This window comes from Nycticebus coucang, chromosome 6, assembly GCF_027406575.1.
Source record: "Nycticebus coucang isolate mNycCou1 chromosome 6, mNycCou1.pri, whole genome shotgun sequence".
Lineage (NCBI taxonomy): Eukaryota > Metazoa > Chordata > Mammalia > Primates > Lorisidae > Nycticebus > Nycticebus coucang.
This window is the reverse complement of record NC_069785.1, coordinates 46,940,009-46,951,392: the sequence shown is the minus strand read 5'-3', so window position 1 is coordinate 46,951,392 and position 11,384 is coordinate 46,940,009. Positions and strand designations below refer to the sequence as shown.

The 11,384-nt window shown below is 52.5% G+C and overlaps 1 protein-coding gene across 3 annotated transcripts in view; it reads right to left on the bottom strand.

The window, feature by feature from the left end:
- Nucleotides 1-526: 526 nt before the first annotated feature.
- DUOX1 (dual oxidase 1) overlaps nt 527-11,384 on the bottom strand; it is a 31,899-nt gene continuing 21,041 nt past the window's right edge. For 2 of the 3 annotated variants that reach the window (XM_053593591.1, XM_053593592.1), the window contains 11 exons: nt 10,965-11,143; nt 10,461-10,691; nt 9,830-9,929; nt 9,536-9,585; nt 7,988-8,115; nt 3,999-4,152; nt 3,423-3,655; nt 3,011-3,169; nt 1,746-1,901; nt 1,515-1,643; nt 527-913 (listed from right to left, as the gene is read on the bottom strand). In XM_053593591.1, the coding sequence (XP_053449566.1) occupies nt 791-913; nt 1,515-1,643; nt 1,746-1,901; nt 3,011-3,169; nt 3,423-3,655; nt 3,999-4,152; nt 7,988-8,115; nt 9,536-9,585; nt 9,830-9,929; nt 10,461-10,691; nt 10,965-11,143 (1,642 nt within the window). In that variant the 3' untranslated portion in view covers nt 527-790. Of the gene's footprint in view, nt 914-1,514; nt 1,644-1,745; nt 1,902-3,010; nt 3,170-3,422; nt 3,656-3,998; nt 4,153-7,987; nt 8,116-9,535; nt 9,586-9,829; nt 9,930-10,460; nt 10,692-10,964; nt 11,144-11,384 lie in introns of those variants that run through there. The other variant, XM_053593593.1, reaches the window with a different exon arrangement.

Below are 11,384 nucleotides of genomic sequence, written 5' to 3'. Positions count from 1 at the left end.
TCTATCAGGAGGGACACCCCTGGACCAGGGAAAGGTTCTCCAGCTGGGGCACTTAGCCTTGGGCTGGTTCCTTAATGAATACTGGCAAGCTCAGAGAGGTGTCTGATGTGCCAGCTGGATGCATGGTTTCCTCTGCTGGCTCTCCACCTTGTCCTGGGGCAGAATAAAGAAACCTTGAAGGCAGAAAGTGATTTATTTATAAAGGACTACTGGAGTAGAGGGCTGAGGAAGGCTGCACAGATAGGTACCAGGCCAAGGTCTGACTACAGTACAGACTTGTTGGCCTACTCTAAAAATTTAGGAGAAATCAATTGTGCTGTTAGCCTGAGGTGCTGAGGGTGGTTCTGCAAATTGCTTGTCCTAGGTCCAGCCTCTACCTCCTCAAGGCATTTGCCAGCCCTTCTGAAAGTGGGAAGGCCAGAAGAGGAGGTCTGGGGATAGGGAGGGTTCTAAGATGCCAGCATCTGTGTTCCCATTTCATCTTTAGGCTCATAGCCCCCTACAAATGTGTACACACACACACTGGTTGTCAGCTTGTCTTTTATAGATTGGAAGAAGAGGCTGTGCTTTGCCCCAAACCAAATAGCTCCCTCACTTCCCAACCTCTACTCCTTAGGGAGTGCCCCCCATTTCTCCAAGCTGAGACATTCTGGACCTGGGGGTTCCTGAGCCCATGCATGGTGACTGAACATGGCCACCTGGACCAAGTTTGGTAGGTGGGAAGAAAGGGAGGCTGATACAGCCAGAAACAGAGGTGAGGTGTGGGCCCAAACTTTTCTGGGCAAGGGACCTAGAAGTTCTCATAATGGTGGGAGAAATGAGTCCGGTCCTGTCTGTTGATGACCTGACAGGCCTTTTCCACATTCTTGGTCATGCCAGGGGGGCCACAGCTAAACACCCCAATCTTCTGAACCTGTTGCGGGAGGAAGACAGGAAGGCTGGCTTGTTCAGAGGCAGAGCTAGCTCAGAGTTTACATTAAAGACCAACAGAAGCCTGTGGTGAGGGCTTACTTAGTCCCCCTGAGGAAGGTTTACTTTGTCCCATGCTTGGTGAGGGCTGGCTCAGTGTTTATAAGTCTAGCTCAGTTTGGGTAAGTCCTACTCAGCATCTTCTAGTAGGGGAAGGGTTAATCAGTGTTTAAGATGCAGTCTTATGAGGGTAGAGGCTAGCCCAGTGTTCTGGTGAAGGTTAACTCAGTGTCTAGGGGAAAGCTGGCTCAGTATGAATGGTGAGGATAGTCCTGACTTTATGACAAGGACTAGCTCAATTATTGAGCTCCTCCTTGTGGACAGTGCATCATGGCTCCAGAGGTGACAAGTCCCTATTGCCTGCCTCCTCCCTTAGCACCTTTGTGTGACCCCCACCTATCCTTCTTCATTCTGTCACCTCACCAATCTGCCACAGGATGGGTTTTCATCAGCAACCAATTCTTTCCCTGAGGTATGTTTGAAAGCTTTGCTCAGATCCCAAATGATAATGGTGAACAGAACTGGGGATTTGAGGTGAGACTGACCTGTGGGTGGACCTCCTGCAGGGAGTTGAAGAAGGGCTCAAAGGGGGGTCGACCAAAGTGGGTGACAGAGCGCAGACCCGTGAACAGACTCCGGTTCAGCACCTTCTGGAAGTGCCGCTCACAGATGTACTAGGGGATAGGGATGGGAGAAAGTCCAGCCAGATACAGCCAGGGTCAACTCCTAAGTTCAGATGGTGACCCACCTGTCCTGTCTGGCCAGCCCTGACATACCAGCATGGTGGTCCTGAGGTCGAACTTCTCAGCCAGCTGGGTGATGTAGATGTGCACAGACACCAGGTCCTGGTGGTCATTCTCCTCCACCTCCCTGATGATGTCAGCCAGCCACTCGAACTGCCGCTGGGTCCGTGTCACCCAGATGAAGTAGATCTGGGGACACACAGCTGGAGCTCAAGACTCATTCAGCTCAGTCTTCCTGGATCCCAGGGATTTCTGTACCACCAGAACTCTTCTGACCTCAGCCAGCTCCTGCCCCTCCCCAGACAGCCCAGTGAGATGGATTGTGTGGGCCACAGTGCCAGGCTCTGAGGCCTGAGATGAAATTATCCAGGGCACTGAGAAGAGGAAGTGACAGATAGCCCAGGGCTCTGCAAAAGGAAAAAGCTGAGGGTCTATTGGGTAGAAAGCAGCTTTCCCTTGTTGAACCTGTCCTACCACTCCAGTGGCCCTGTTTAGGCTGCCAGTATAGAGGCCGAGGGACATTTCACAGAATAACCTCAGGGAAGACCTAGCCAGCTGCCTGGGGCAGTTGGGAATGGGCTCAAAGGGAGACAGAGTGGAAGCTGTCCTGGGGGGAGCCCTCTCCAGCTTCTGAGAGGGAGAAGCAGGGCTGTGTGGGTTAAGGCAGAGGAAAGGAGGGGAGCTGTCACCTCAGTGCTGACGGCATGTGGGCTGGGCCTCTGCCCCTGCATTCCAGCATCCCTGACTCACAGGCTAGGCCCAGAGACGAGCAGGGGCCTGCCACCAGGTCCAGGTTGGGGTGAAGGTGCCCAGTGTGGAGGGGCCTGAGGGCTTGGGCTGTGTTCTTGGGTCAACCCGGCCCATTGGCCCTGCCTTGCCTTCCCCTCCTCTTCTACTTGGGAGCTGAGCCTGTTTCACATGTGCCCCACCCCAAGCGTGCCCTTCCCTCTCCCAGCCTAACATGCTCCAAGTGCTGGCCTGTAAGAGGAGCTGTGTTTCTTTATCCCCCTCTAACCCTGCCCAGAGGGATTCCCAGGAACAAATCCTACATGGAGTACTCCATAACTGAGGGAAGATGTCTTTGTAAACTAGGCAGGAGCCTGGCGGCATCAGCCAACCAATTCCACCCTTTGGTGTCTGGAGATAGCCTGACCCTCCCCACCTACCACCAACCTAGGTTTCAGGCCAACTTGCCCTTGCCCAGATCTGAGAGGCCAGGAAAAGAGGTAGGAGAAAGAGACACAGGGGTTACCTGATCAGGAGGAAGGGGCTATGGACTGTGGAAGAGGGGTACTCACCTTCTTACAGAACACTTGGCAGCTGACTGATGACTTGAAGACCAGGTCTTTCAGGATGGAGGCAAAAGGGGTGACCCCAATGCCCCCTCCCACCAACACTGACACTTCAAATTTATGCCACTCCTGGTGGCCCTCTCCAAATGGTCCATCAAGGTACAGCTGTAGGGAGGGGAGTGGGTTTAAGTTAAGCTTGGCCACACTATAGATTTAAAGCCAGAAATGAGAGGCAGGGAAAGGCATACAAATTTATGGAGTGAGGGGGGCCAGGGAGAGCTGTGGCATTATCTGGAACAACCAGTCTCCAGAAGAAGGGCGGTGGGGAGAGAGGGGACACAGAAGTCCGGCGCTGCAGGGCCAAAGTCTGCAAAGGGAATGTGAGAACATGTGGCACATGTGGCCTGGGTCTAGGCACCTTTGGGTATTTGGCACATCTGTCGCCCGTTGTGGGTGAGTAAATCTCCCTGAGGCGAGTGGTCCAGGGCCCTGCTGCCCGGATGTGCAGACTGAGCGTGTCCTCATGGGGTGCAGAGGTCAGCGTGAAGGGGTGGTACTCAGTGGTCCCCAGAGCCAGACAGGCGATCCGCACCCACTGCCCGGACTTGTACTCAAAGCCCTGGGGCCGCTGGAACCGCAGGTAAGTCACTCCTGGGGAGAAATGGTGGGTGAGAGGCTGCTGCCCTGAACCTAGCAACAATGTGGCCTCCAGAGAGCTCCCCCGCCTGCAGCCTCAGCTCTGCTTCTGGAATATGACAAGGGAGGCCTCCCCCACCAGAACCCTGAGGAAGGCTGGGCAGCACTGGGGCTGTGGTCAGTAGGGCAAGGGGAAGCCTGGCCTGGGCTTTCTGTGATGAGAGATGCTAAGGTCCTCTGGCAAAGGGTTCCTCTTACTAGCTTCCTTGTCCCTACTGCCTGGTCTAGGCTCTGCCCCTGCCTTGTCATCTCCCTCAGTGCCACCAAATTGGTCCCCCGGGAGCCTCCTGGCTGGTACCTGAAGGCAGCAGCTCCGCCTTCACCACACTGATCTCCACCTTCTTTCGGCTCAGGCTCACCAGCTTGTCCCCCCCATAGATGAGTGCTGGGACCAGGAAGAAGATGTGGAAACGTGGCAACTGGATCAAGGCAAAGCTGCCATGGATGATGAGCTGGATGGAGGAAAGAGCCAGCTCAGACCCAGTGGCATCCACAATAGGGTATTAGTCCAGCTCAGGCTTAGACCCCACATCCTTCCCTACTGGTATAGCCAACTAAACCTCACTATGCACCAGGCTCCTTCCAGGTTCCCAGACCTCGCCACTCCCAACTCCCATCCTCCAAAGCATTCCATGAGGAATGAGGCTCTTTTCCGGCTCATGACACCACCCTAGACCAAGCCACATTGCCTCTTGACTCATCAAGGCTCATCCAGGAGCCTTCCAGTGGAAGTAGATCTTCCACTGGTCTTACTCCACTGTAATCCCGTCTCTTCAAGGCACCAGTGGAACTTTTTAAAGTTCATTTTATCATGTCATCCCCAGCTTAAAAAGCTCAAGTGACCTTCCCATTGCATCTCAGTGCTGCACTTTGACCTCTGCCTGCTAGCCGCCACCTCCTCTCTGGTCATCAAGCATGGCAAGTCTTTTCTGCATCAAGACCTTTTCACCTGCTGGAATGCCTTCCCCTGTTTTTCTCATGGCTAGCTCCATCTCATTTCTCAGGTCTCAGCAGAAACACTACCTCCTCAGGCCCTCCCTCGGTCCTTTCTGTCACCTCTGCCTGTTAATTCCCTTTGAGCACTTGTCATCATCCATAATTATGTGCTTGCTCATTCACTTACAGGTCTCCTGTTGTTTCCCCCACTGGACTGAAGGGGTAGGGATTGTTTGCTACTATACTCCCAGCTGCTAGCAGTTCCTGCCTGACACATGGTAGGCACTCCCTAATGTTGGGGAATGGAGTTTCCCCTTGATCTTCTCCATTTGTAGGCTAAGAACACATAGCTAGTCCTCTCTTTCTATGAAACAGGTGACAGGTATCATCCAGCTCCCATCCTTTTCCTACTTAGTTTGTCTGTCTTGGGCAGACATTACTTAGCCCTATTCCTCCCACTTGCTTGTTCCTGAGTCTGGGTAAATCTAGCTTCCACCTTCACCTCTCCTTAGGACTGGCCCCCTGAGGGCTCACCAGCCTCATAAATAGTCAAACCCCAAGGGCTTCCTTCAGACCCTATTCACTCTCTCACTCTTAACAGCCTGTGGCACTAGCGACCACAACCACTTCACCGAGGCTACATTGCTTTACTGGTTCTCCTTCTTTGCCTCTTGAGCCACTTGCTTTCTATCTCTTCTGCTGGCTCCACTCCTTCTTCCATCCCTAGCGATAGGTGTTGCTCAAGACCACTCTTCTCTTTCTATGCTCTGCCATGTGGTGTGGCCTCGCCACTGAGCCACAGCCCTTCAGCATGTCCTGCCACCACCTGGTGCCCTATGGCCATCCACAGCTAGGCCTGTCCCCTCTGCCCCGAGTATCCTAACAGCATTCCCATTTCTGCACCAGTCCCCATGCCCTTCCTTCTACCTGGATTGCTCTTTAGTTTCCACTCTACCCTATCAAAGCTTAGCTTATCCCTCCCAAAGTCTTGGCCCAAGTCCCATCTTCTCCCTGAAGTCTACTCTAACCAGTTTAGTCCAAATGAAACTCCCTTCAATGAGCTCCTATAACTTACTATTTGAAACACCCTGCTCAGCAATTAATCCTATATTGCATGTTCATTTTGATCATTTCATGCATGTGGAACTTATCTCTGCAGCAAATCCCAAATCCATGAGGGTAGGGGTTAGAGTCTCCTTGTCCACTGCTGGGCCTCACACAGAGCTAGTACATTTTAGACCCTTAACAGATACATGTTTTTATTTTGTTTTGCGGGGGGTGGGGACAGAGTCTCACTCTGTCGCCCTGGATAGAGTGCTGTGGCATTATCACAGCTCACAGCAAACTCAACACAAAATGGGGTGTATAAACAGACCCCCTTGCCTCAGCCTCCCAAGTAGCTGGGAGGACAGGCACCCGCCACCATGCCCAGCTAGTTTTTCTATTTTTAGTAGAGACAGATCTCGCTCTTGCTCATGCTAGTCTCAAACTCCTGAGCTCAATCTACCCACCTTGGCCTCCCAGAGTGCTAGGATTACAGGTGTGAGCCACTGCACCCGGCCAGACAGATCTATGTTAAACTGAACTCTGGTCCTTCTTTTAGGAATGCCTTCCCCCAGCTTAGTGTTCCCAAATTCTTGAAACTTTCCCCACAAGACTAACTTAAACCTTTAAACTTCTCTGAGCTCTTCTCTGAACTGATTCTGCTATCCCCGAATTCCTCTTTCATTGTGGAGCACACAGCCACCCCCATGGCTTTCTGAGACCCAAACAAGTTGAGTACAATGTTAAGGTGACTTCATACTCCTCTGTTTATACACCCCATTTTGTGTTGGCATTTGCCTTAAAACCACGAAGCTGTTGCAGATTCCTAGTTGTCTGAAGGGCCAGGATGGTGGGGGCAGCCAGCCAGCTCAGCCTCTGCTATGCTAGCACCGTCCTCTGTAGCCTGGATCCAGAGCCTAGATATCCTTCTCAGGGTCTACTCTACACTGGGGTTCTTACAATGTCTCTTTCTGCCTGAAGTCAATGGCCACATCTGGGATAAGTGGGAAGGAAGAGAATGCTTTTGCTCTAATCTGCCCTGAGGGATGACACCCCCCAAGATGCCAGGCCCAGCAGAGCAGGCTGTACCTCTCTGAGCCCCTCATTTTCCCAGTGATACTCACAACCCAGAGCTAAGTCAGAAAGGGCTCTTGGTCTCAGGGAGCCAGGATAGCGACTCTTCCGGGTCACCCACTAAGTTCAAAGAAGCCTAACTAGGAAGGAAAAAGAATATTTTCTCCACCCCCAACAGAAGTAGTAGCCCAGGGCTCTGCCCATTACTGGGAAAGTGAGAAGGGAGGGGTAAATTAACCATAGCTTTCAAAAAAGGGGGAAATTTCTTTGGAAAAAAAAAAAAAAGTCTTCAGTTCTAGAATACATCCTAAGCCAAAGCTGAGTAGTCATCTTCAGAAGCATGAAATGCTAAGCCACAGGCAAGATGAAACAGACCCTCCTACTTCTCGTGAGGACACCAGAGAGGAGGCAGAAGCCAGCCTAACTAAGGCAAAGGTGCACCTTTCTTTGTCTCAGGACAAAGGAGATGCCTGTGTAAAGTTCTGCCTGGAAATCAAGAGGGCAGCCATATTCTGGGCTCCTTGAACGCTGACAGCCAAGCCGACAAAGCTAAACGTGGGGAGCTGCCTGTGGTCATGAGGCCACAACACAAGGACAGTCAGAGTCAGCTCAGATTGACAGACCCAGGGGAGGGTGAAGGGAACAAGAGCAGGGAGGGAATGAGAAGGAAGGGAAGTAGCAGCCCAGGTTAAGAAGAAAGAAATAGGTAAAGTCTTAAAAAAACATTTTTTTTTAAGCAATCCCAACTGAAGACATTTTGAACAAGCTCATCTACTGTATAGCTAGCACTTAGCTGGATAATTTAGCTGGATGGTATGGCTAATGCCCCCCAAGACAAGATTGGAACAAAAGTGGCAGAGCCCATTTAAGATAAGTTTCTCTAAACAGAATGATGGTCCTCTGGGTGCAGACAGTCCACCCAAGAGTCAAAACCAGCCATCTAAAGTTGGGAAAGACTGGCTGGGCAGAAGTGATGTAGGGGTGTCTGTGATGAGGCAGGCAGGATGGCTACTGCAAAATCCATGCCAGGAAGGCAGTCTCCCAAGTGCTGCATGTTGGGGTCAGTTACAGGAGAGCCCCATACTATAATCTCCATTTTCAAAGAGGGATGCCAAGAGGTGAAGAGGATATTCAAAATAGCTAAGGGGCTAGAGAAGGAATGTTTCGACCCTCATTGGCTCCCTGGGAACATTCTATCCATACTCTGCTGGCCTCATAGCCAGAATTCCTCACCAGGACATAGAGCAGGATGTAGAGGTGGTGGGTCAGCCAGAAGCCCCGGAAGCTGCGGCGGCGGAAGTGGTGGGAGGCAAAGACGTACATGATGGCCAGGACCAGGAGCAGCACAACGCCTGTGAGGCCTGCAAAGTGAACAAGGCGGTGGAGGACAGAGGAGCACTGCCTTGCAGCGGGACCTGTTGTGAGGCATCTCCCCTGTCCATTCCATTGCCCAAAGTGGGTATAAGAAAGTCCCAGACTCCTCTGTTTCTCTCACCCCAATACTGCTGATCACAGGTACCTTTATTTCAATAGACCCTATTCATCCTCTACAGGCCTTGTCACCATGGTTATTTTTTACCCATATCATCATTCGTTTTGTGTCTCTCACCTTCCTGACTCTCAGGTCCACAAGAACAAGGACAGGGCTACGTTAGTTCACCACTGAATCCCAGTGCCTAGTGTGGGGCCTGGCACACTATGGGTCTCATATAAATGTGTGCTGAATGAATGAACTCACAGAGCATCCACTCTGGGCCGTCTGAGCCAGACACTGGGAATCGCAGGCCCTGCCCTCATGGAGTCAAGATTTGGTCCCTGCACTGCTCCACCTGCTGCCACAGAACACAGCATGAGTACCAGCACTCTTAGTGAGTGGATGGGGCCACATTGTCCCTGCTATCACAAGAACCCCATGGTACAGCTCAGAGTTGGTGGAAGGCCCCTCCTCATCAGGGGATCCCAGGCTGTGGGTATACAGGAAGACAGAACTGGAGTCAGGGAAGGGTGGGAGGAGAGAATGATCAAAGAGAGAGGCAGAAATTAGGAAGATTAGAGCTCAGCAGTATGAAAAAGCAAAGGTTAAGAAGGGATCTAACCAAAGCCTATAAAGTCCTGAACAGAGAAGAGGGCATCAACAGAGCCTTATCCACTAAACCCCAGTGTGCAGGAATTAGCAAGCACCCTCTGAAGTTCAAAGCAGATCGTTTTAGGATTAAAAATAAAAAAAAATAAAAACAAAAAAAAACCGTCTTTCACAGAGAGGAGCTAGCATAGAAATTGTGTTACCTCAAGGAGGGAACAGACTGAAAATATAAATAGGTTCAAGAAAAGTTTGAACAAATTCACAGCTAATAGTTCTAAAATGGGTGATTATAGGGAGTTAGGAATATGTCCCTAAACGGCCTTTGTCAAGACATACTGCAGGGAGTGGATGCCTCTGTCTGGATTGATTAAGATCCCTCCCCCATGCAGCTGGGACACAATGTTCCTCAAAGCGTTCTTCAAAGCTACTGTCATAGTAGGTTGGGGCAAGGGGGTCCACTCCCATTCCACTGGAACTAGTCCAGAGTAGGACAGGAACCAGCTAGGTTCCTGAGAAAAGGGTGGAATGCAGAGGAGCCTAAGTCTCCTACTGCCCAGAAGTGTCCTCAGGGCCAGAGGGCAGAGCCTGGCTCACTGTGAGAGCTCAGTGAGCGTCTGGGCTGCTGCATGACAGACAGAATCCAGAGTCTTGAGCTCAGAGTCAGGCCCAGAAATTCATGGAGCAGGGAGGGCTCTCACCTGGAACAGTCTGGAAGAACCACCAGTAATACTTCTGGGGGAACTCAGACCTGTGTGGAAGGGACAGCAAGAAAGCACTCTGAGAGGAGATCTCTGGGACTTCCAGAGAGGACCCTCTAGGGGAGGCACCCCAACCTAGCTACCAGTCTCCCCTTCTGCTGACTTGGGGTTGGGGCCTCAGGCCAGACACTGTCTGCCCCATAACCTGGAAGGCAACACTCTCTTCTGGGCCAAGGGAGTTTGTTTCTTTCCACTTGCAAGGAATCTTCTCACCACCCACACACTCACGCTCACCCATCATCGTGGAAGAGGCCGGGGAAGAGGCAGGAGAGGACACTGAGTGGGCTGATGGAGAACAGGAACACATTCACCACGTGGCCGGCACTGTGCAAGACTGAGGAAGAGCAGAAGGGCGGTGAGCCCAGTGGGGGTGCTCAGCCCTTTTGGCTCAAGATGGAGGACCCTGGTCAGATGGGGTTGGGGGCCTGAAGAATGAGCCTAGGGAGCTGAGCTTCTGACCTCTAATCACCTTCCTGGTCTTCCCCTGTACCCCATTAACACACCATCCATAACACAACCATATGAGGCAGAAATTAGACCTTAGATGTTCATTCCTTTGGTTTCTGTCACAGAGACATATTTTAACACATAAACACTGGGAAAGATAATATGTTATTTGCAGTCATTCGAGGGTGTTAGCAACTTGTCAGCTACAGGCTGGTGAGGTGTCTGGCCAGTGTGGGAAGAGGCACGTGTGCGGCAGTGCCGGGCTTACTTCACACCATGGCCCTGGTCTGCTGTCGACGTCCTCCTTTTAAGAAGGATATCCAAGATTCACATTAAAGGTAAGCGCAGGCAGAGGGGAGGGGAAGCCACCAGGGGGCGGGAGGACACAGAGAGAATCCCCGGGACACCCAGGTCCTACCTGTGAGGACGATGGCAGTGGAGGCAATGAGGCGGTGGAAGTCCACGGCGGCGTCGAAGGGCACGTAGCGGTTGAGGAAGGTCTCTCGCAGGAAGGTGATGAGGTTGCGGCACATGGTGAGCAGGATGTAGGAGAACATGAAGGAGATGCTGGCCGCCGTGCCCCGCGACAGGATGATGCCCACGCGGGTGGTGTCGGTGATGCCCATGTGGTGTGCCGCAAAGGCGTAGTCTGCGGGGAGTGGAGGGCCAGGAGGATCAGGGCAGGGGCAAGCGCGCGGGGCATCTACCGCGGCCCGGGCTGCCCACCACTCACAGCAGGCCTGCCCAGCACAGTCTTCGGTCTGGCAGGCGCCCTGCCCTGGAGGCAGAGCCCACCGTAGGCCCCGCCCAGGGCTGTCACTCACTGAAACCCCGCCCCTGGATGCCCGGCATTCACAATAGGCCCTACCCCCCGACTATCTATCGGATTTGCCCTGGGCTTGCAATAAACAAAGTCACTCACAGTAGGCCCTTTCCAGGAACAGCCCTCCAGCTATGGCGTAGAACACGGCCACGCAACCGATGTGGCGTCGGTAGTTCTCGATGAAACGCTTGAATTGCTGCACAGTCTGGTGGCGACGGCTGCGTTGAAACTTCTCTCGGTGGGCCTCAGTGAACAGCAGCGGCTGGAACGATGTCACCCTGGCAGACAGGAAGCCTTAGCCTTGGGCTCCCATCTGACCTAGAGCTAGAAGAGCCCTGCTTCTTGGAGGGGATCCACGGAACAGCGAGGGAAGGGCACCACTTCCAAGGAAGGGACATCCAGTGACTCACTAAGGCAGGGTTCAGACCTGAGGGCTATGCTGCACTTCGTAAGCAAACTGTCCGCGCAGGGACGGCCCTAAGTGGTCATTTCATCCCAAGAAATGCATTCCCCAGTGCC